The sequence below is a fragment of the Punica granatum genome, chromosome 4 (genome assembly GCF_007655135.1).
Source record: "Punica granatum isolate Tunisia-2019 chromosome 4, ASM765513v2, whole genome shotgun sequence".
NCBI classification, from domain to species: Eukaryota; Viridiplantae; Streptophyta; class Magnoliopsida; order Myrtales; family Lythraceae; genus Punica; species Punica granatum.
Genome location: NC_045130.1, coordinates 7,331,771 through 7,352,063, shown reverse-complemented (window position 1 = coordinate 7,352,063; position 20,293 = coordinate 7,331,771). Strand labels below are relative to the sequence as shown.

The following is a 20,293-nucleotide window of genomic DNA, read 5'->3' as shown; positions in this document are numbered from 1 at the left end:
GCCTCGTGAGGCCCATCAAGCTCTTTCATCCTCCTTGTTACGTATTAGGCAGAAAAAAGAATATATATGAAAAGAGAAAAAGAGAAAAATATGAAAAAACGGAGAAAGCTAAGTCGTCGCCGGAGAAGGAAGAAGCTCCGAGAGACAGGAGAGGAAGAAGATGAAGCTGACATGGAACAAGAAGAACCTGCAGAGCGCCAAGAAGCGGCCTTTGGCTGCCGTTTCTCGCTACCCGAACCTCCCCTTCGACCAGCAAGGCGACGGCGCAGCTGATACCGCCGAGGCGGCGGGTGGCGAGCGCAAAGACGACGAAGTTCCTGAGAATCAAGAACAAATAGCAAAAACGATGGCTTCCGAACATGACCCTCCTTCCGGTTCTGATTCTGACCGCGAAAGATTAGCTCAATCGTTTCAGGCACAGGGCGACAAGCTCGCAGAGGTACCGCACTACTCAATTGAATTCCTTTCAACGGGGCAGCCTCTTTTGTCTCTTTGGGTTAAGCTGAAATTCTGCATCGAAATAGAATGATAGAAGCCGATGATCATATGCTGTTATGGTTGATTTTGATATGTCAGTGTAATTGCAATCGAAAGAGGCAGTTTTGTGTTAGCTTAATATGAAATTGCTGATAATTCGTCAGTCTAGAATTGGGTAAAAGTCTCAGTGCTAGGAGTTTTAATTCGGCCGGAAAATTTGATGTATTCAGCTTAGACAGGAATATTACCTAATAGCTATTAACCGAGCATGTGGCTTAATGCGTGCTTTGAATTTGTATTGTAAAGGACGGGAAGTATCGGGAAGCTCTCGGGAAGTGGGAGGCTGCTCTCACTTTGATGCCCGAAAACAAGGTCTTGCACGAGCAGAAGGCGCAGGTGTTGCTCGAGTTAGGAGATGCGTGGAGCGCACTGAAGGCAGCAACTCGTTCGTATCTGCCCTGTTTATCTTTCTCTAAGATCACCCTAGTTTCCGGTTCTTTGTAGACCTATGGTTCCCATCTGAAGATTATTTTCATTTCTTCGTGCAGATCTCTAGGATGGTATTTTTGATGATCTGTAAATGGTTCAGTGTATTCATGAGATGTGTTGTTTCTGGCAGGAGCTACTGAGCTGGATCCATCGTGGGCTGAGGTGAGAATGAGATGTTCATATGGATCAGTCACATTGCCCCTACTCACTCTTAGCTAGTGCATGTCTTGGAAGTTAGTCTTGGTTAGCTTTCTCTTTATGACAATATTTATTCTTTCTTAGGAAATCAGCTTCTTGTTGTTTCCAATCAGTAGCTTGCATACTGCGTGTCATTAGATCTTACAGGAGAATGATAATTTACTTGCAAGCCTTACTTTTTCAGGCTTGGCTCACCCTGGGAAGAGCGCAGTTGAACTTTGGGGAGCCTGATAGTGCTATTCAGAGTTTTGACAGAGCATTGGCAATCAAGGTCTGTGATTTGTTTCTAATTCGCTCCTTGTATAAGCTTGAGTTTCACTAGAATGATCAAGGAATGGGGTCCTTTTACCCCGGATACGTATCCAATATTTCATGCCTAGATTTAACATATAATCTTGGATACACAGCCTGCATTTCGGGAGTCTCAAGATGACAGGAGAGCTGCATTGAATCTCGTGAAGAGGAGAAAGCAGCTTCATTTGTCGGGCTTCAGTACTAAAGAGTCTCGTTTTGTGGTTAATGATAAAGTCGAAATCCCTGACAATGCTTTTCATGAATAATGACGAATATTGAGGTACGCAACTTCTCAAGTTCTGAAGTGCTATGTGAAAGAGTTGGATTACGGCCATAAGAGGATGTACCCTGTAGAGCCTTTTCACTCTTGGACTATAGATCAAAATAAGGTGTGAAAATGTATCAGGTCTTGGAGATTTTGTGTAAAATTTAGACGGCTTTTGTGGAAGAAAGGGATACTGGACCCTTTGTGTTAAGTACTGTTAATGAGTACCAATTGAAATCATGCTTGTGTAAATCTTTCTTTGTTCGTTAAGTTCTTGTCTCTAGGCTCTACCTTAATGATCTCTGCAGAAAGATATATAAGTTTCTATGTTGAAGGAGCGGTGTTGAACTGTTGTGTCATTGCAACTTAGCTATCGTGCGTCTTAGATTGCGCTAGACTGACTGAGTTGTTTGATGTTAAATCCCATGCCCTGAACTGAAATCACCCTAGTAATGATCCTACAACATTGAGAAAATATCTCAATGGAAAGAAGAAGGTATAAGCATCAGGTAATCCCGGAATTCCTGGGACTCCGGAGACACCCCGATTATTAAAATGTCGACAGAAACTTAATTCCTTACATTGATTTTTAAAAATTAATTCTTGCAAAACAAGATGCGCCTTTTAGAATATGCCTGTGGAGCGTACTCATTGGCAAATTTTACTTTGAAAAGTAAAGCTTCATGTTTTGAGTTCCTAATTATTCTATACCCACTTATGAAAAGAAATGGCGCTGATTTAACGTAGTCAAAAGAACTGATTGAACCATATCAGTATACAATTCCAAGCAAAGAGAATGAGTTTCCATTTATGAACATCTTCAATACAATCTTGACTGAAATAACATCCTTGTTTGTAAGGTACCATTCGGAACACAGAAATAGAATGAACCGAATATCTCATTCTTTCACTCCATTTATTTTTATGAGTTAGAAAGAGGTTTTCATCATCAGGAGAAGATTGGTTTTTTAACTTGATGGAATGAATTTTCCATAAGAAAATTTAAGTAATGATCAATTCTACCATTTCTACTAAGTTTTTAGTGAATACAATTAACTTCTTTTTTTGCTTTATATATACATATATATATATATATATATATATATATAGAATGATATTCTAATAAGTAAGTCTGTTTGCTTAAATATGAACTCCTTTCATAGTCTAAAATAGGTCATGAAATATTTTTATCTCAATAGAATTACTTTTCATTTTATGAAGGAATTTTATTCCTTGGTCAAGAGAAAGGAAGGGGACAAAAGAGAAGGAAAGGAAAGGAAGGAATGGAGGTGAAGAGAGGGGATGGTAATTGGAGGATTTAGTTTCCTTTATTTAGACTTAGACAGATTAATAAAGGGTGAACGGAAAGGAAAAGAAAATAATCACATAAATCAATTAAGTATCCCTGCTTGACATATGTATGTTTCGAGTAGTTTTGAAGCCAGACAATCTTGGGATTACTCGTCTTCCTAGCTTTAGGATGCTTCGGGCGGTGCGCCACAACAGACTGGCTTGAGAATCCCATGAACGATGCATCTCCTGCGTGGAGGGCTAGAACCCGTATGCGAAATCATAAACGAATCAATGGCCAGTGAAAATTCGGAATTTCCCCTTGAGAGTTGATTACTTTATAATTTGAGCTAAGGTGGCGTGAAGAGCAAGCAAGACCCGGCGAATCTATATGGAGGAGAAGAAAGGAGTGTCTTGTCATTCACTCTTTTAGATTTCATTAAGAGAACTTAGAAGACGACTGGATGAATGCAGTGGTAAATTTCCCTCGGCAATTCTCATTATCTTCCAGAGACATACTAGGGATTGCAATGTCTTTGCCTTTTCTTGTTTTTCGATATATCTTTAGAATGTTTGTCAAAATTGCAAGTTCCTTAAGGAACAAGGATACGTGTAATTCGAGTTCAAGGCGTGTGCTGCTCATCAAAGCAATTGCCCTCTGCAAATCCAATGATTTTTCACCTTTAAATGTAAATTATCAGTGCAAATGCGACTATTTTCTTCTGAACTTCCAGTCAAGTTGAAAAATTGCTCAGTTCTTCATGGCATTTCCTCGGATATTACTCAGTTTCGTGTGCCAATCTTTAGTTCAGTCGTGTTTCTATTAAATGTTGATGGCATGCTTTCCATATACCCCACTTGGAATCAATTCTTATAAGAAACAATTCGTTACAGATTGAACTAATTACAAAGTATGGGATTTGTCCCAAATTGATTGCATGGGCAATTGATGTTGGGTTTATAGACTAAATGGGTTCTCCCACTTAATATATTAGTCTTTTGGATTGGACTCCGTTTAGTCTATAACACAATTTGAGTTCATTTGCATTCAGTATTCAATTCGGTTCAATTTAATTCACTTAGATTTTAAATGGAATTATGTTGTTTGGAATAGTAATGGATTTAATTGAAATGAATTGAATAACATCGGTTGGGATCAGTTTTAAGATGGAGTACTTCTTCTAGGAGGCAGGGGGTAATGTTACCTGAATTTTCATGTTTTGGCGGGAAAAAGTGAGGAGTGAATGGGAAGCCTCTTTCTTCCGGCCTATAAAATCAGGAGCCTCTTGATCATTCGCTCTGCGATCATCTCTTCAAACTCAACTTTGTAGAGGCATCAAGTCCATAGCCGTTCCCGGCTCTCGTCCATCACGTGATCCGTTTCGAAGAATGAGCAATCCTCGCAGGGGATCCGTCCTTCGCTCAGTTCTTAAGCTGATCTGCTGCGGCAAACCACCCAAAGAGCCATGAAGCGGGATGATGCTTGCGCTGGCTTAAGCTTATGTCTTGAGTCATGTAATCCCAAAAAACTGTGCTACCTCAGAAGCACCCCACCTTGTAGGTGTAGATGTATGGCCTACTTATCGCTCGATGAGTAGACTAAACATCATCGCCGAAATGGTCGGGGTGCTTCTGGGATGTTACTCAAGTGTCTGAGATGTCCTAGCGTCCTCGCCCTTTGTTTCCTCTTGTCATGTGTCATTGTCCATGTTTGAGTCTTATGTGGAGGTTAGGTTTGGTGATCTATGTCAGTAGCATAATCCGAGGTGGTGATTTTCGGTCCATTAAGTGTCTCTGTATAATGTATATTTGATGTCTACAGCAAAAGTTTCCATTGTTGTGTGTCAAGAGTACGTCAAATAAGAAAGCTTTAATTTGAATTGCCTGCTGTTCAAGTTATCGTAATTTGGTCCATTGGCCACCTTTGTCCATCGCCAATAAGTTGCCGGATATATATACTCGATGTGACCGACTACTCCCGTTAATTAGCTCATACTATCATAAATTATTCTACGAGAATACAATAGCACAGCTAAGGAACAGAACATGCCCGTTACTATACTAGAAACTTCAACAGAAGAAGTCCAACAGGTGATGCCTTCACGCATCACAGGGAACCTTCATGTCAACCGTAAACTCGAGCTCAAAGATTTCCCCAGTTGGACATGAACTCGGCTTTCGCATATAAATTACTTGTTATCTAATAGAATACAGCTAAATCAGGGCCAGACCCATATCGAGTCATAGATGTGGGATATCGAGTCAAACTTAATGACGTTAAGCAATGACTTTGAGCTAAGTTCTCGAGGCTGAGGAACGACACTACCTTGGTCAAGCTCGAGCCAAGAATCAAACCTGAGTTCTCTAGTCGAACCGGGCTCGTGCTTGAGAGGCTCGGGCTATATTGCACCCCTCTTAATTAGGTCTTGATGATGATGGGATAGCTCTTCCTAAGCATTGCCTGGAAAATTGCTATAACATGCCATGAATTCTGTGAGATTTGCGTACAGATGTAAAATCTACTTCCAAGTAAATGTAAGTCCTTAGCTAATCTTCCACGTTCTTTCCTTCTCCTTTTGATTGCAACGTGCAGTAGAAATTCGTGGTTTCGAATGACAAAGACCCTCTTACTCGACTAGACTCGGGTTGTCGGTGCTGTCTGTGTTCCCTCTCCTGCACGAATTCAACTAGTTTGAGAATAATTCAATTGAATTCTTTGGTTGAGATATATTGTATCAAACAGAAAACTTAAAAAGAACTCACAAGCTTGTATGAGATTTCGGTCCAGCAACCGATCAACTTAAACTTTTAGATTGCAAATGGGCTCATGTCCATGTAAGCCCAGTGCAATTTTACATCTTTCGTTTAGATTTCGAAGTCGAGTTGTAAAACAAAAAGGTGACTAAAAACTTCGTTGTAATAATGATTAAGAAAAAGCATTTCATGGAATTTATTATTAAATTGAAAAAAAAGATTAAAAAAAGGTAATTATTGTGTTGTTGAATTGAGGGAAGAATAGAGTAAAGCGAAGTAGATTTTTATTTTAAAACCAAACATTTTAGCTCGTTTCGTAACGAAGTTTAACTCCATCATTACTACATTGTCTTTTTCTCCTATTTAATAATAAATTCTCACACATATTTTTTTAATCATTATTACAATTAATTTTTTAATAATTAATTCCCTCACTCCACTGAATTCAATAAAATAATCAATTTTTTTCTTTTTCCTCATTTAATAATAGATTCTCGTGGATACTATTCATTTACCATCATTAAAATCACACTTAAATATATACATTAATATTTGAAAATGTAATACAGTTAAATTATACTCTATACCAAACGCCACTTTAATCCTATGATCAAAAGGCAATGTTTATCTCTAGAAGATTGAGAATTGGACCAAAAAGGATCTAGTTGACTACAAATATTAAGTACAGGGGCTAGAAGATTGAGAATAGTACCGAAAAGGGTCTAATTGAGTAACAAATAATAAGTACAGAGGCTTGATTAGAACAATTATGAAAATAATTACCCTATTGAAATAAGAGGTTATTAGTGGATTGGATAGCAATTTGTTCTTTGAAGTTTGCGCACAGTCTTCTATCATCAGCAATCATCAGATTCTGATTCCTTTCCCAAACTCTCGCCGACCTCTCCGACAAAGGAAGAGATTCTGTTCTTTAAGGTATGTATTTTCCCTTCGTCGTTGGCTTTTTAAGGCGGGGGAATTGCACCCCCCGAACTCTAAGACGAAGCATGCGGCGGCAGCAGCAGCCGCCGCCGAAGATGAGGTGCCTGTCGTGTGAGGAGGAGTATGGGACGGGGGACGCCGGCACGTGCAAGGAGTGCCACGAGGACCTGAAGTCCAAACTCGCTTTCCTCAGGTTCTGGTCACCGTCCGAAAACCCTAGCGGCAGCCGATCGCACGCGCTCGGCTTCTCTGACGTCGTTCTGGTCGCCTCCAAAGAGTCGGGGCCCTCCGCCCCCGTCCCAGCCCACCGGGTCATTCTGGTGAGTTAACCGTAGTTATCATTTCCAAATATATATATATATATATATATATATATTGACCTAAAATTTCTAATTTTAGATTCATAGTGATGTTCATGTTTATTTAACAATAATGTTCTGATGCACCGGTTGTCTGATATGTTCACGGTTGAATAGTCCGGACATTGCGTAGCGAAGGCGGTAAGGTCGCCACTACTGTTGTTCACCATCTTACATATAAAAAGAAAACAATAATGTTCTGAATCTTTGGCTGTATTTCTACAATTTTGGCAATTATGACGTTTTATGATTGTTCAGAATGATTTATACATGTTCGATATGAATTTTAGATGATTTCAAATTCGTGCAGGCGAATCGTTCGCCTGTGTTCAAAGCAATGCTTGAGAACAATATGATGGAGAAGCAAAGCGGGACCATCAATATCACCGATGCATCCTACGAGGCCCTGCGGGCCATTGTGAACTTCATGTACACAGCAGAAGCTTGCGTTGACCAGCATCTCGCTTCTGAGCTTCTAGTACTGGCTGAGAAGTACCAGGGGAAGCACCTCAAATCGTACTGCGAGAAGTTCCTGGTCTCAAAGTTGAACTGGGAAAACTCGGTCATGAGCTACGCTTTCGCCCACCAGCACAATGCAAAGCACCTGCTCGACGTGGCGTTGCAGCTGATCACGGAGAACATGGACAAGCTGACAAGGCGGGACGAGTACATGGAGCTTGTGGAGAAGGCTCCCTGGCTAGTAGTGGAAATCTATGAGGCCTGTCTCTCCAAGCAGGTGAATTAAGATGCTGAGAAGGATAGAAGCACGGCTATATTTAACCAAGAATATTATGGAGCTTGTTTAGAAGGCTCCCCGGCTAGTAGTGGAAATCTATGAGGCCTATCTCTCCAAGCAGGTGAATAAAGATGCTCAGAAGGATAGAAGCACGGCTATATTTAACCAAGAATATTATGGGGTGGCCTAAGGGAAGCCAGTGATCGAATTGCCAAAATAATACTCAACAGTAATATTGTTCAAATTTCGGGTTGCTCTCGAAGCGATGTCTGGTTTTAAATGTAAAGTAGTTGAAATATGGATAAGGGGCTGTGTCCATTTCCAATTTCGAGTTCTTGGATTGGCCATTGTTAATATCTTGGAGCGCAAATATGAACTCCTTTCATATTCTAAAATGGGTCATGAAGTATTTTTATCTCGATAGAATTACTTTTCATTTTATGAAAGGAATTTTATTCCTTGGTCAAGAGAAAGGAAGGGGAGAAAGGAAAAGGAGGGAAAGGAAGGAATGGAGGGAGGTGAAGAGAGGGGATGGTAATTGGAGGATTTAGTTTCCTTTATTTAGACTTAGACAGATTAATAAAGGGTGAACGGAAAGGAAAAGAAAAAAATCACATAAATCAATTAGTATCCCTGCTTGACATATGTATGTTTCGAGTAGTTTTGAAGCAGGACAATCTCGGGATTACTCGTCTTCCCAGCTTTAGGATGCTTCGGGCGGTGCGCCACAGCAGACTGGCTTGAGAATCCCACGAACGATGCGTCTCTTCCGTGGAGGGGTAGAACCCGCATGCGAAATCATAAACGAGTCAATGGCCAGTGAAAGTTCAGAATTTCCCCTTGAGAGTTGATTACTTTATAATTTGAGCTAAGGTGGCTTGAAGAGCAAGCAAGACCTGGTGAATCTATATGGAGGAGAAGAAAGGAGTGTCTTGTCATTCACTCTTTTAGATTTCATTAAGAGAACTTAAAAGACGACTAGATGAATGCAGGGGTAAATTTCCCTCGGCAATTCTCATGATCTTCCACAGACATACTAGGGATTGCAATGTGTTTTTCGATTTATCTTCAGAATGTTTGTCAAAATTGCAGGTTCCTTAAGGAACAAGGATATGTGTAATTCGAGTTCAAGCCGTGTGCTGCTCATCAAAGCAATTGCCCTCTGCAAATCCAGTGATGTTCACATTTAAATGTAAATTATAAGTGCAAACGCGACCATTTTCTTCTGAACTTCCAGTCAAGTTGGAAAATTGCTCAGTTCTTCATGGCATTTCCTCGGAAATTACTCAGTTTTGTGCACCAATCTTTAGTTCAGTCTTTCATGCACCAATCTATAGTTCAGTCGTGTTTCTATTAAATGTTGATGGCATGCTTTTCATATACCCCGCTTGGAATCAATTCTTATAAGAATCAATTCGTTATGGATTGAACCAATTACAAGGTATGGGATTTGTCCCACATTGATTGTATGGGCAATTGATGTGGGGTTTATACTTTATAGATTAAATGGGTTTTCCCGCTTAATAGACTAGTCTTTTGGATTGGACTCCGTTTAGTCTATAACACAATTTGAGTTCATTTGTATTCAATATTCAATTCGGTTCAATTTAGTTCACTTAAATTTTAAATGGAATTATGTTGTTTGGAATAGTAATGGATTTAATTGAAATGAATTGAATAACATCAGCTGGGATCAATTTTAAGATGGACTGCTTCTTCCACGAGGGAGGGGGAAAGGTTACCTGAGTTTTCATGTTTTGGCGGGAAAAAAGTGAGGCGTGAATGGGAAGCCTCTTTCATCTGGCTATAAATCAAGAGCCTTTTTGATGTTTTCCTCTGCGATCTTCTCTTCAAACCCAACTTCGTAGAGCCATCAAGTCCATAGTGGTTCCCGGTTCTTCGTTCATCACGTGATCCGTCTCGAAGAATGAGCGCGGGACGATCACGGAGAACATGGACAAGCTGACAAGGCGTGACGAGTACATGGAGCTTGTGGAGAAGGCTCCCCGGCTAGTAGTGGAAATCTATGAGGCCTATCTCTCCAAGCAGGTGAATAAAGATGCTCAGAAGGATAGTAGCACGGCTATATTTAACCCAGAATATTATGGGGCGGCCTAAGGGAAGCCAGTGATCGAATTGCCGAAATAATACTCAACAGTAATATTGTTCAAATTTCGGGTTGCTCTCCTAGCGATGCCTGGTTTTAAATGTAAAGGAGTTGAGATGTGGATAAGGGGCTATGTCCACTTCCAATTTCGAGTTCTTGGATCGGCCATTGTTAATATCTTGGAGCTGTGTCAACCTGGACAGCAATTTAACTGACAAAGTCACAGAATTCATGTGAAAATGTTATAGAGAATCACCACTTTCAGGAACCTAACATAGGATAAGTTAAAAAATTCTGCTCTTTCCTATGTACTTAAACGGCCAGACCGTGCGGTTTCTCTTTGCTTTCCTGCAGTCAGCTTCGATGGAAAACCTCCAAATTCATTCATTTGGTTAATCTACTCTGCATATCCGTCGTGTCATCTTCTTTGTCCTTGGAACTCGAAGATGGATTTTCCATCTTCCAAAAGGGCATTGCACGTGTCCTCTCAAGCTCAAAAAAATATTATCATCGTATCAAAGCCGTTTCTCGCACATTAAGATCTTCAAACTCGCATGAGGACCCTCGTCGTGTCATGTATCGCAGGCACCCATCCATGGCATTTGCAAATGCCTGGAGTTCGTCCATTAGTGCAACTGAGTCTTGTATATAGACGCGCCCTCCTGGTCTTAAGATCCGATCCATCTCGAGCATAATGGTCGTGATGTTACATCTATATGCAATAACAACAGTTCTCAGCATAATAATAACAATGATAAGTCCGTGGGAAATGATCAACCAATTAATTGCGTGGTAAGCTCTTTCGCTCAACAGAGAACAGACCCGCTGCATGGAGCAAGTCGTAGGTTCTTGGGTACGTATCAAATGGCTCACACCTTTGAAAAAAAACGAATTTCGACATGAGAAATACAGATTGAAAGGTAACAAGGAAAATGCATTGAGGATTTTAGAAGTTCAAGATGACATCTTCCCCGAATTTGACAACTGAAATATGTCAAGTTTAGCAAGAAGAAACAGATTTTCGTGTTTTTCTCAATCCATAGGTGAAGCTCTTGGAAGACATACCAGTCATGCATGACTCCGATAAGTCCACGGTCTTATAGAACTGGCAGAGTGTTGAAGCCACTGACAGGAACAACATTCATAACCCAGAATCAATGTGAAGATCGTAAAGCGCTGCTGCGAATCTGGTGAGAACATGAGAAGGGAAGAAGGTAAACTTCGCGACTTTTGCAACTTCTCATACACTTTGTTGTTTTAAGTTATTGAAAAGAATGGAGACTGAGGAACCCTTAAGATGATTTCATACCCTCCAATCCAAACCCAGCCCTCATGTCCATGACATTTCGTAGTTGCAGATCTCCCCAGTGGTAGACTCGAACATAACTGTCTATTATATCATTCCAGTATTTCGACTCGGCCCTGAACATGTCCTTCCTCGATATGGAGCCCTCCATATTTATGGTTTGAAGCCTCTCTGAAGGATTATGGAGGCGAGCAGGCCAAGCAGAGATATTAGACCCAAAGCCATTTTCAGGTAATCGAGTAATGCATGCCTTCAGACCAACAAACCTGTAAAGGAACAATTATCGATCTTAATGCATTGTCCAGTCTAAATTTCTGTACTTTGTGTCTGAGGGTGACCAGATCATTTAGGATCGTAATGGAAAGATAATCATCTTAAATAGCTAAATGACTATTTATATACTATAGAAAAATGCTTTCAGGTAAAAAAACATAAGGATTTTGAGAGAGATTATCTCACACGGAAAAATTAAAGAGAAATCAACGGGTTTATTAGAGATTGAGTTTCACAACCTACTAACTCGAGCTTTTGGATTGAAGATGAGCCCAATCACTTATAAACCTAGTGGGTATTTTCACATGATATCAAAGCGAGTTTGTCTTTGGCGAGCCCGTGCGAGGCCCACGCTACACCAGGCCCGGCTTGCTGTTGGTTTGACCCCCTTGCTCAAGTGTGGAAGAGAACATACCAGCTCGAGCTTTTTGGTTGGAGATGAGCCCGAGCGCTTATAGGCCTAGTGGATATTTTACAAAGGAAGAAGAAAAATGCGACAGCTAGCATGGAATCTAATTTTAACAGAATAATGGAACAAAAAGTCATATGAAGCTGAAAGCAGAAATTACCATACATCATCAGGATCATCTCTGTGATCACATAATGGCGGTTGCGTCCCCCTTCGATTGAGATAGCAACTATTATTTAGAGGCTTTTGCCAGATTGCCATATATCCTTCCTTCTTTAAGAGTTTCCATCACATTCGAGCAGTGAGGTCTTCCATTTCTTCACAGAATAAATCCCAACAGATCAAGGATATCAATAATCCAAATCAAATAAAACAGTATCCACGATCGTAGAATTTCCACATCAAACGTTTCCATGAAAAGCTAAAGTTACTCAAGATTGTACATCCTTATGCTGTGAACCAAAAGTCACATAATGATGTTACTCGAGTGTCTGAGATGTCCTAGCGTCTTCGCCTTTTGTTTCCTCTTGTCATGTGTCATTGTCCATGTCCGAGTCTTATGTGGAGGTTAGGTTTGGTGATCTATGTCAGTAGCATAATCCGAGGTGGTGATTTTTCGGTCCATTAGGTGTCTCTGTAAAATGCATATTTGATGTCTACAGCAAAAGTTTCCATTGTTGCGTGTCAAGAGTATATCAAATAAGAAAGCTTTAATTTGAATTGCATGTTGTTCAAGTTATCGTAACTTTGATGAAGACCACAGGCTTGCTCTCCCTAAGGCACAATTTGGTCCATTGGCCACCTTTGTCCATTGCCAATAAGTTGCCGGATATATATACTCGACGTGACCAACAAGTCCAGTTAATTAGCTCATACTATCATAGATTCTTCAACCAGAACACAAGAGAACAGTTAAGGAACAGAACACAAGAGAAGTCCAACAGGTGATGGCTTCACACATCACAGGCTACCTTGATCTCAACCGTAAACTCGAGCTCAAAGATCTCCCCAGATGGACATGAACTCGGCTTTCGCATGTAAATTACCTGTTATCTAATAGAATACGGCTAAATCATGGCCAGACCCATATCGAGTCATAGATGTGGGATATCGAATCAAACTTAATTACATTAAGCAATGACTTTGAGCTGAGTTCTCGAGCCTGAGGCATGACACTACCTTGGTCAAGCTCAAGCCAAGAATCAAGCCTGAGTTCTCTAGTCGAACCAGGCTCGTGAAGCTCGGGCTATATTGCACCCCTCTTAATTAGGTCTTCATGATGAGGGGATAGCTCTTCCTAAGCATTGCCTGGAAAATTGCTATAGCATGCCATGAATTCTGTGAGATTTGCGTAAACATGTAAAATTTACTTCCAAGAAAATGAAGTCCCTAGCTAATCTTCCACGTTCGTTCCTTCTCCTTGTGATTGCAGCGTGCAGTAGAAATTTGTGGTTTCGAATGACAAAGAACCTCTCACTCAACTAGACTCGGGTTGTCGGTGTTGTTTGTATTCCCCCTCTTGCACATTCCTCCCATGTTCCTTGACGTTCCGTTTGGGATCTACGTGCACGAATTCAACTAGTTTGAGAATAATTCAATTGAATTCTTTGGTTAAGATATGTTGTCTCACACAGAAAAATTTGAGAAACAACTCGTAGGATTGTATGGTGTTTAAGTCCAGCAACCAATCAGTTTAAACTTTTGAGTACAGATGAACTCAAGTCTGTGTAAGTCTAGTGGAATTTTACATCTTTCATTTAGGTTTTGAAATCGAGTTATAAAACAAAAAAGTGACTAAACAATTAGTTGTAATAATGATTAAGAAAAAGTATTTGAGAGAATTTATTATTAAATTGAAGAAAAAGAAAAAATATATATAATTATTGTGTTGTTAAATAAAGGGAAAAATAGAGTGAAGTGGAGTAAAATTTTATTTTAAAACCAAACATATTAGCTCGTTTTGTAATAGAGTTTAACTCCATTATACTTCATTTTTTTCTCTAATTTAACAACATAACATTACTATATTGTCTATTTCTCATATTCAATAATAAATTCTCACACATATTTTTTTTACAATTTATTTTTTAATAATAAATTCCCTAACTCCACTCAATTCTTCCGTCAATTCAATAAAATAATCATTATTCTTTATCTTTTTTCTATTTAATAATAAATTCTTTTTTCTATACTATTTTGAAATGGTAATACAGTTAAATTGTACTGCATTACCAAACGCTACATTAATCCTATGACGAAAAGGCAATGTTCATTTGTAGAAGATTGAGAATAGGATCGAAAAGGATCTAATTGACTACAAATAATAAGTACAGAGGCTAGAATATTGAGAATAGGACCAAAAAGGGTCTGATTGAGTAACAAATAATAAGTACAGAGGCTTGATTAGAAAATTATGAATAAAATGACCCTATTGAAATAAGAGATTATTGATGGACTGGATAGCAATTCGTTCTTTGGAGTTCACTCATAGTCATCTGTCATCATCTATTATCAGATTCTGATTCTTTTCCCAAACTCTCGCCGACCTCTCCGGCGTAGTATTCAACCGGGTAGCTGAAGGCGGGGGAATTGCACCGCCGAACTCTAAGACGGAGATGTCGTTCGGGTTCGGCAGCCACGGGGGCATGGTGACAGCGCCGGCCGCGCAGCAGCAGCAGCCGCCGCCGAAGATGAGGTGCCTGTCGTGCAAGGAGGAGTATGGGACAGGGGACGCCGGCACGTGCAAGGAGTGCTACGAGGAGGCGAGCGAGACGGAGGAGGAGCTCAAGCGGGAGATCGAGGACCTGAAGTCGAAACTCACCTTCCTCAGGTTCTGGTCACCGACCGAAAACCCTAGCGGCAGCCGATCGCACGCGCTCGGCTTCTACGACGTCGTTCTGGTCGCCTCCGAAGAGTCGGAGCCCTCCGCCCCCGTGCCGGCCCACCGGATCGTTCTGGTAAGTTAAGCGTAGTTATCATTTCCAAAATATATATATATATATATATATTGACCCAAAATTTTTAATTTTAGATTCATAGTGATGTTCATGCTTATTTAACAATAATGTTCTGTTGCGCTGGTTGTCTGACATGTTCGTGGTTGAATACAAGAGTCCGGACATTGCGTAGCCGGGGCGGCAAGTTTGTCACTAATGATCCCGACCATATTACCTAAAAAAAAATTTAAAAATAATGTTCTGAATCTTTGACTGTATTTCCACAATTTTGGAAATTACGACGTCTTATTGTTCGGAATGATTTATATATGTTCGATATGAATTTTAGATAATTTCAAATTCGTGCAGGCGAATCGTTCGCCCGTGTTCAAAGCAATGCTTGAGAACGAGATGACAGAGAGCCAAAGCGGGACCATCAAAATCACCGATGCATCCTACGAGGCCCTGCGGGCCTTTGTGAACTTCATGTACACAGCAGAAGCTTGCATTGACGAGCATCTCGCTTCCGAGCTTCTAGTACTGGCTGAGAAGTACCAGGTGAAGCACCTCAAGTCGTACTGCGAGAAGTTCCTGGTCTCAAAGTTGAACTGGGACAACTCGGTCATGAGCTACTCTTTCGCCCACCAGCACAATGCGAAGCACCTGCTCGACATGGCGTTGGGGCTGATCACGGAGAACATGGACAAGCTGACAAGGCTGGACGAGTACACGGAGCTTGTGGAGAAGGCTCCCCGGCTAGTAGTGGAGATCTATGAGGCCTATCTCTCCAAGCAGGTGAATACAGCTGCTCAGAAGGATGGTAGCAGGGCTATATGAACCCCAGAATATTATTAATTCTAAGGGAAGCCAGTGATCGAATTGCAGAATTAATACTCTCTCGTAGCGATGTCTGGTTTTAAATGTAAAGTAGTTGAAATATGGATAAGGAGCTATGTCCATTTCCAATTTCGAGTTCTTGGATCGGCCATTGTTAATATCTTGGAGCTGTGTCAACCTGGACAGCAATTTAATTGGCAAATCACAGAATTCATGTGAAAATGTTACAGAGAATCAACACTTTCATGAACCTAACATAGGATAAGTTACGAAATTCTTCTCTTTGCTGTCCTGCAGTCAGCTTCGATGGAAAACCTGCGGAATCATGCATTTGGTTAATCTACTCTGCATATCCGTCATGTTGTCTTCTTTCTCCTTGTAATTCGAAGATGGATTTTCCATTTTCCAAAAGGGCATTGCGCATGTCCTCTCGAGCTCAAAAGAATATTATCATCGTATCAAAGCCGTTTCTCGCACATTAAGATCTTCAAACTCGCATGAGGACCCTCGCTCGTGTCATGTAACGCAGGCACCCATCCCATGGCATTTGCAAATGCCTGGAGTTCGTCCATGAGTGCAACTGAGTCTCGTATATAGACTTGCCCTCCTGGTCTTAAGATCCGATCCATCTCTAGCATAATGGTCGTGATGTTACATCTATATGCAATGACAACAGTTCTCAGCATAATAATAACAAAGACAAGTCCGTGGAAAATGATCAACCAATTAATTGCGCGGTTACCTCTTTCGTTCAACAGAGAACAGACCCACTGCATGGAGCAAGTCGTAGGTTCTTGGGTATGTATCAAATGGCTCACACCTTCGGAAAAGAACGAATTTCAACACGAGAAATACAGATTGAAAGGTAAGAAGGAAAAATGCATTGAGAATTAGAAGTTCAAGATGACGTCTCCCCTGAATTTGACAACGGAAATATGTCAAGTTTAGCAAGAAGAAACAGATTTTCATGTTTTTCTCGATCCATAGGTGAAGCTCTTGGAAGACATACCAGTCATGCATGACTCCAATAAGTCCACGGTCGTATAGAACTGGCAGAGTGTTGAAGCCACTGACAGGAACAACATTCATAACCCAGCAATCAATGTGAAGATCGTAAAGCGCTGCTGCGAATCTGGTGAGAACATGAGAAGGAAAGAAGGTAAACTTCATGACTTTTGCAACTTCTCATACCCTTTATGTTGTTTAAAGTTATTGATAAGAATGGAGACTGAGGAGCCTTTAAGATGATTTCATACCCTCCAAACCCAGCCCTCATGTCCATGACATTTCGTAGTTGCAGATCTCCCCAGTGGTAGACTCGAACATAACTGTCTATTATATCATTCCAGTATTTTGACTCGGCCCTGAACATGTCCTTCCTCGATATGGAGCCCTCCATATTTATGGTTTGAAGCCTCTCCGGAGGATTATGAAGGCGAGCAGGCCAAGCAGAGGTATTAGACCCAAAGCCATGTTCAGGTAATCGAGCAATGCATGCCTTCAGACTAACATACCTGCAAAGGAACAATTATCGATCGTAATGCATGACATTTAGGATCATAATGGAAAGATAATCATCTTAAATAGCTACACAACTATATATATATACTATAGAAAAATGCTTTCAGGAAAAAATATATATATATATAAGGATGTTGAGAGAGATTGTCCCACACGGAAAAATTAAATAGAAATCCGCTGGTTTATAAGAGATTGGGTTTCACAACCTACCAGTTCGAGCTCTTGGGTTGAAGATGAGCACAATCGCTTAGTGAGTATATTTACATGATATCAGAGCGCAGGTTAATCCCATGTGGGGACTCACACTACGCTAGGCCAGAGAAATCCACGGGTTCATAAGAGATTGGATTTCACAATTCTTACCAATTCAAGCTTTTGGTTGGAGATGAGCCTGGAGATGAGCCCAATCGCTTATAGGCCTAGTGGGTATTTTACAAAGGAGGAAGAAGAATGCTACAGCTAGCAGGCGCAATCTAATTTTAGCAAAATAATGGGAAAAAAAAAAGGTCATACGAAGCTGAAAGCAGAACATACCATACATCATCAGGATCATCTCTGTGATCACATAATGGAGGTTGCGTCCCCCTTCTTCGATTGAGATAGCAACTATTATTTAGAGGCTTTTGCCAGATTGCTATATACCCTTCCTTCTTTAAGAGTTTCCAGCACATTCGAGCAGTGAGGTCTTCCATTTCTTCACAGAATAAATCCCAACAAATGAAGTTGTTGGAATATGAAGTTCGAGTATTTTCTAAGCTATAGACATGGCAGATCAAGGATATCAATAATCCAAATCAAATAAAACAGTATCCACAATCGTAAAATTTCCACATCAAACGTTTCCATGAAAAGCTCCAGTTACTCAAGATTGTACATCCTTATGCTGTGAACCAAAAGTGACATGATAGCTACCTTTCCATTGCTCTTGCAGCCTTTCTTCATGCTTATAGACAGGCTGCACAGCCCAAACAAAGCATCCTCCAGCCCTAAGCAACCGGTCGACCTCAAGGAGCAAAATCCCATCTTTGCCACAAGAAGAGAAAATTACCTCAGAATCAAATCCCGATTCATCCAGCATACAACTAAACAAAAAGTCCTTTCCACCCGCTTCACTGAAAAATTTCACCTTGTGTTTCTAACTCAGAAGCGGCAGACAGCAAATTTTCATATTGATTGGCTCTAAACTTGTCATTTTATGGAGATTAAAGGAAAGAGCCAGAGTGACATCGATATACCATCACGAGTCCAATTGACTCTACACTGAGAACAGTGGATTAGGTCAAAAGCCTGGCTTGGGTAGAGCAAACGGTGAGTGGCAAACACTGCTAGCATCGCAGGGACCCCGCGCTCCAAAGCAAACTGAATCTGGTTCTCATGAACATCCTTCGGTGCTATTGAAAGTGTGATCACGTTTCGTTCAAACATATATGCACCGAAACTTGCCACTCCACAGCCCACATCTAAGGCAACTCGGGTGCGGTCCCCAAATTTGATGTCAGGAACCATCTGAAGGTTTAAAAAATAAAATATCGTTAGCACTATCAAAATGCAATAACAATGCAAATAGTTCAAAGTTCGATATCATCCCGACCTTTGAGATCTGGTTCAAGTACTTATCAGCCCCGTGAATAAACTGTGTTCCACCTCCAGGAAAGATGAACTTGTCCTTATCGGTCGATATCCAGTTCTGACCACCTTTATCTTCGACGAGACATGGATGAGGAACATTGCTAAACCATACCTGTCATTTCGTTCGAACACATTAGCCAGGGGATCCTTCAATCCATAATCTACGGGCCCAAAATAAAGAAAGGTTTCTTGCAGTTAAATGAGACTAATCATCAACATGAAGTCATCCATTGATATTCAGCAAATGCCCACAGAATGTCGTTTTTTGCAGTCACCGGGTTGCTCATTTTCTCTGAATGAACATTCACCTAGATCATTGAACTGTTGATTTTTCTTCCCTCCATCACCGTGAAGTAAGAAGGGGAATTTCCCGATACCTCATCTCGGCTCTTTGGCCACGGAATCGGAATCTTATACCCGACCGGCCAAGGCACCAAGCAGTCCAATCCCTTCCCTTTGTCGGGGCAATGCCGCTCGTACTTCTCCCCTCTCTCGCTTCGATTCCACTTCTTAATTTCCTCGGCATTGTCGAGACAAGGAACGTAATCCCTCATACTGTCGTCACACACCTCAAACCTCTCAATCTCAGCTCTCACGCTCCTCGTTTCCTCTACCTTACTGCCGTTGTTGGCAAAATCATCCACAATCGTCTGATCGATCTCACCTGCTTCGAAGTCCTCGGCCATTGCTCCAGTATCATCTATTATCCCCGTCCGCTCCACCAGGACCGCCGGAGGAGGTGGCCATGCAAGGGAGTGTTCCTCCGGCAATGATGATGATGACGTGGAAGGGGTGGAGGAGAAGGCGAGATTCCGGGAAGAGGAGGGGAAGTTGAGGTAGACGAGGAGGGAGAGGCAGAGGAGTATGATCGCTGCAGCTTTGATGACGGTGGGGTTCATGGCGGTGAGCTGTGCTGGCTCAGTACGGAAATGGAAAGGGAAAGGTGAGGCGGTAGGCCGTCGACGGGGCGGAGGAGCGGGCGAGGCGGCGGCGGCGGAGGGAAGTGTATGAGTGTCGGTTGAGCTTGTTACAGAGTTCAATGATTTGTCGGGAAGTGGGACGGAGGCGAGTCGCGTCACGTGCGACTATCAGCGTGTGGGACCCATACAGAACCTTTAATCCAGCCACGTGGATTTTATCAGTGGGTCCCGTAGCTTGGCATCGAGTGAAGTTACTAAATTTCACTTTGGCCCCTAGAGTCTACATTTGTCTCAGCTTGGCACACAATTTCCAGAATACCCAGTTTGCGCCACCAAAGTTGATAAGGTAATTCACTAAGGCCCAAAGCAGCCTAGTGAAAACTATAACCGCTTTTTCTGTTGATTTTTAAGCAGAAAAAGTGTTTAATAAACAATTTCAAAGTCATGATTTGACTGATTTTGACGGTTAAAAATGTTGTAATTTTCTATGGTAAATTATTAAGTACTTATAAATACTACTTCTGTATATCACTATTTTAAGCAACAGTTTT

The 20,293-nt window shown here is 41.1% G+C and overlaps 4 protein-coding genes across 5 annotated transcripts; 3 read left to right on the top strand and 1 right to left on the bottom strand.

The window, feature by feature from the left end:
• The first annotated feature begins 81 nt into the window (after positions 1 to 81).
• LOC116202377 (tetratricopeptide repeat protein 33) lies at positions 82 to 1,993 on the top strand. Its single transcript, XM_031533917.1, has 5 exons — positions 82 to 439; positions 784 to 922; positions 1,097 to 1,128; positions 1,349 to 1,435; positions 1,572 to 1,993. Exons 1-5 carry the CDS (start codon positions 161 to 163, stop codon positions 1,722 to 1,724), a joined length of 690 nt encoding a protein of 229 aa, XP_031389777.1. The 5' UTR covers positions 82 to 160; the 3' UTR covers positions 1,725 to 1,993.
• A 4,615-nt stretch (positions 1,994 to 6,608) lies between these two features.
• Positions 6,609 to 8,222, top strand: LOC116206259 (BTB/POZ domain-containing protein At4g08455-like). Its single transcript, XM_031539079.1, has 2 exons — positions 6,609 to 7,029; positions 7,379 to 8,222. The coding sequence occupies exons 1-2, from the start codon at positions 6,706 to 6,708 to the stop codon at positions 7,811 to 7,813; spliced, it is 759 nt and encodes a 252-aa protein (XP_031394939.1). The 5' UTR covers positions 6,609 to 6,705; the 3' UTR covers positions 7,814 to 8,222.
• Positions 8,223 to 14,405: 6,183 nt separating this feature from the next.
• Positions 14,406 to 15,834, top strand: LOC116202932 (BTB/POZ domain-containing protein At4g08455-like). The gene is made up of 2 exons (XM_031534571.1): positions 14,406 to 14,856; positions 15,205 to 15,834. The coding sequence occupies exons 1-2, from the start codon at positions 14,515 to 14,517 to the stop codon at positions 15,670 to 15,672; spliced, it is 810 nt and encodes a 269-aa protein (XP_031390431.1). The 5' UTR covers positions 14,406 to 14,514; the 3' UTR covers positions 15,673 to 15,834.
• Positions 15,835 to 15,841: 7 nt separating this feature from the next.
• Positions 15,842 to 19,874, bottom strand: LOC116202930 (probable methyltransferase PMT10). Of its 2 annotated transcripts, none has more exons than XM_031534567.1 (9): positions 19,200 to 19,874; positions 18,785 to 18,934; positions 18,429 to 18,699; positions 18,106 to 18,216; positions 17,728 to 17,944; positions 16,929 to 17,186; positions 16,682 to 16,804; positions 16,415 to 16,492; positions 15,842 to 16,329 (listed from the first exon to the last, which is right to left on the bottom strand). In XM_031534567.1, the coding sequence occupies exons 1-9, from the start codon at positions 19,719 to 19,721 to the stop codon at positions 16,131 to 16,133; spliced, it is 1,929 nt and encodes a 642-aa protein (XP_031390427.1). In that variant the 5' UTR covers positions 19,722 to 19,874; the 3' UTR covers positions 15,842 to 16,130. The 2 variants fall into 2 exon arrangements, with proteins under 2 accessions (XP_031390427.1, XP_031390428.1); XM_031534568.1 differs by having other exon boundaries at positions 17,728 to 17,887; positions 19,200 to 19,873.
• Positions 19,875 to 20,293: the final 419 nt, after the last annotated feature.

Bases quoted from the DNA above. Each gene is read 5' to 3' on its own strand.
- LOC116202932 (XM_031534571.1), top strand. From the start codon at position 14,515: ATGTCGTTCGGGTTCGGCAGCCACGGGGGCATGGTGACAGCGCCGGCC. The intron at 14,857-15,204 runs GTAAGTTAAGCG...AAATTCGTGCAG, and splicing joins CGGCCCACCGGATCGTTCTG to GCGAATCGTTCGCCCGTGTT.
- LOC116202377 (XM_031533917.1), top strand. From the start codon at position 161: ATGAAGCTGACATGGAACAAGAAGAACCTGCAGAGCGCCAAGAAGCGG. The intron at 1,129-1,348 runs GTGAGAATGAGA...TTACTTTTTCAG, and splicing joins TGGATCCATCGTGGGCTGAG to GCTTGGCTCACCCTGGGAAG. The intron at 1,436-1,571 runs GTCTGTGATTTG...TTGGATACACAG, and splicing joins ACAGAGCATTGGCAATCAAG to CCTGCATTTCGGGAGTCTCA.
- LOC116206259 (XM_031539079.1), top strand. From the start codon at position 6,706: ATGTATTTTCCCTTCGTCGTTGGCTTTTTAAGGCGGGGGAATTGCACC. The intron at 7,030-7,378 runs GTGAGTTAACCG...AAATTCGTGCAG, and splicing joins CAGCCCACCGGGTCATTCTG to GCGAATCGTTCGCCTGTGTT.
- LOC116202930 (XM_031534567.1), bottom strand. From the start codon at position 19,721: ATGAACCCCACCGTCATCAAAGCTGCAGCGATCATACTCCTCTGCCTC. The intron at 18,700-18,784 runs GTCGGGATGATA...TTAAACCTTCAG, and splicing joins ACTTGAACCAGATCTCAAAG to ATGGTTCCTGACATCAAATT. The intron at 16,330-16,414 runs GTAACCGCGCAA...CATTGCATATAG, and splicing joins TTCTCTGTTGAACGAAAGAG to ATGTAACATCACGACCATTA.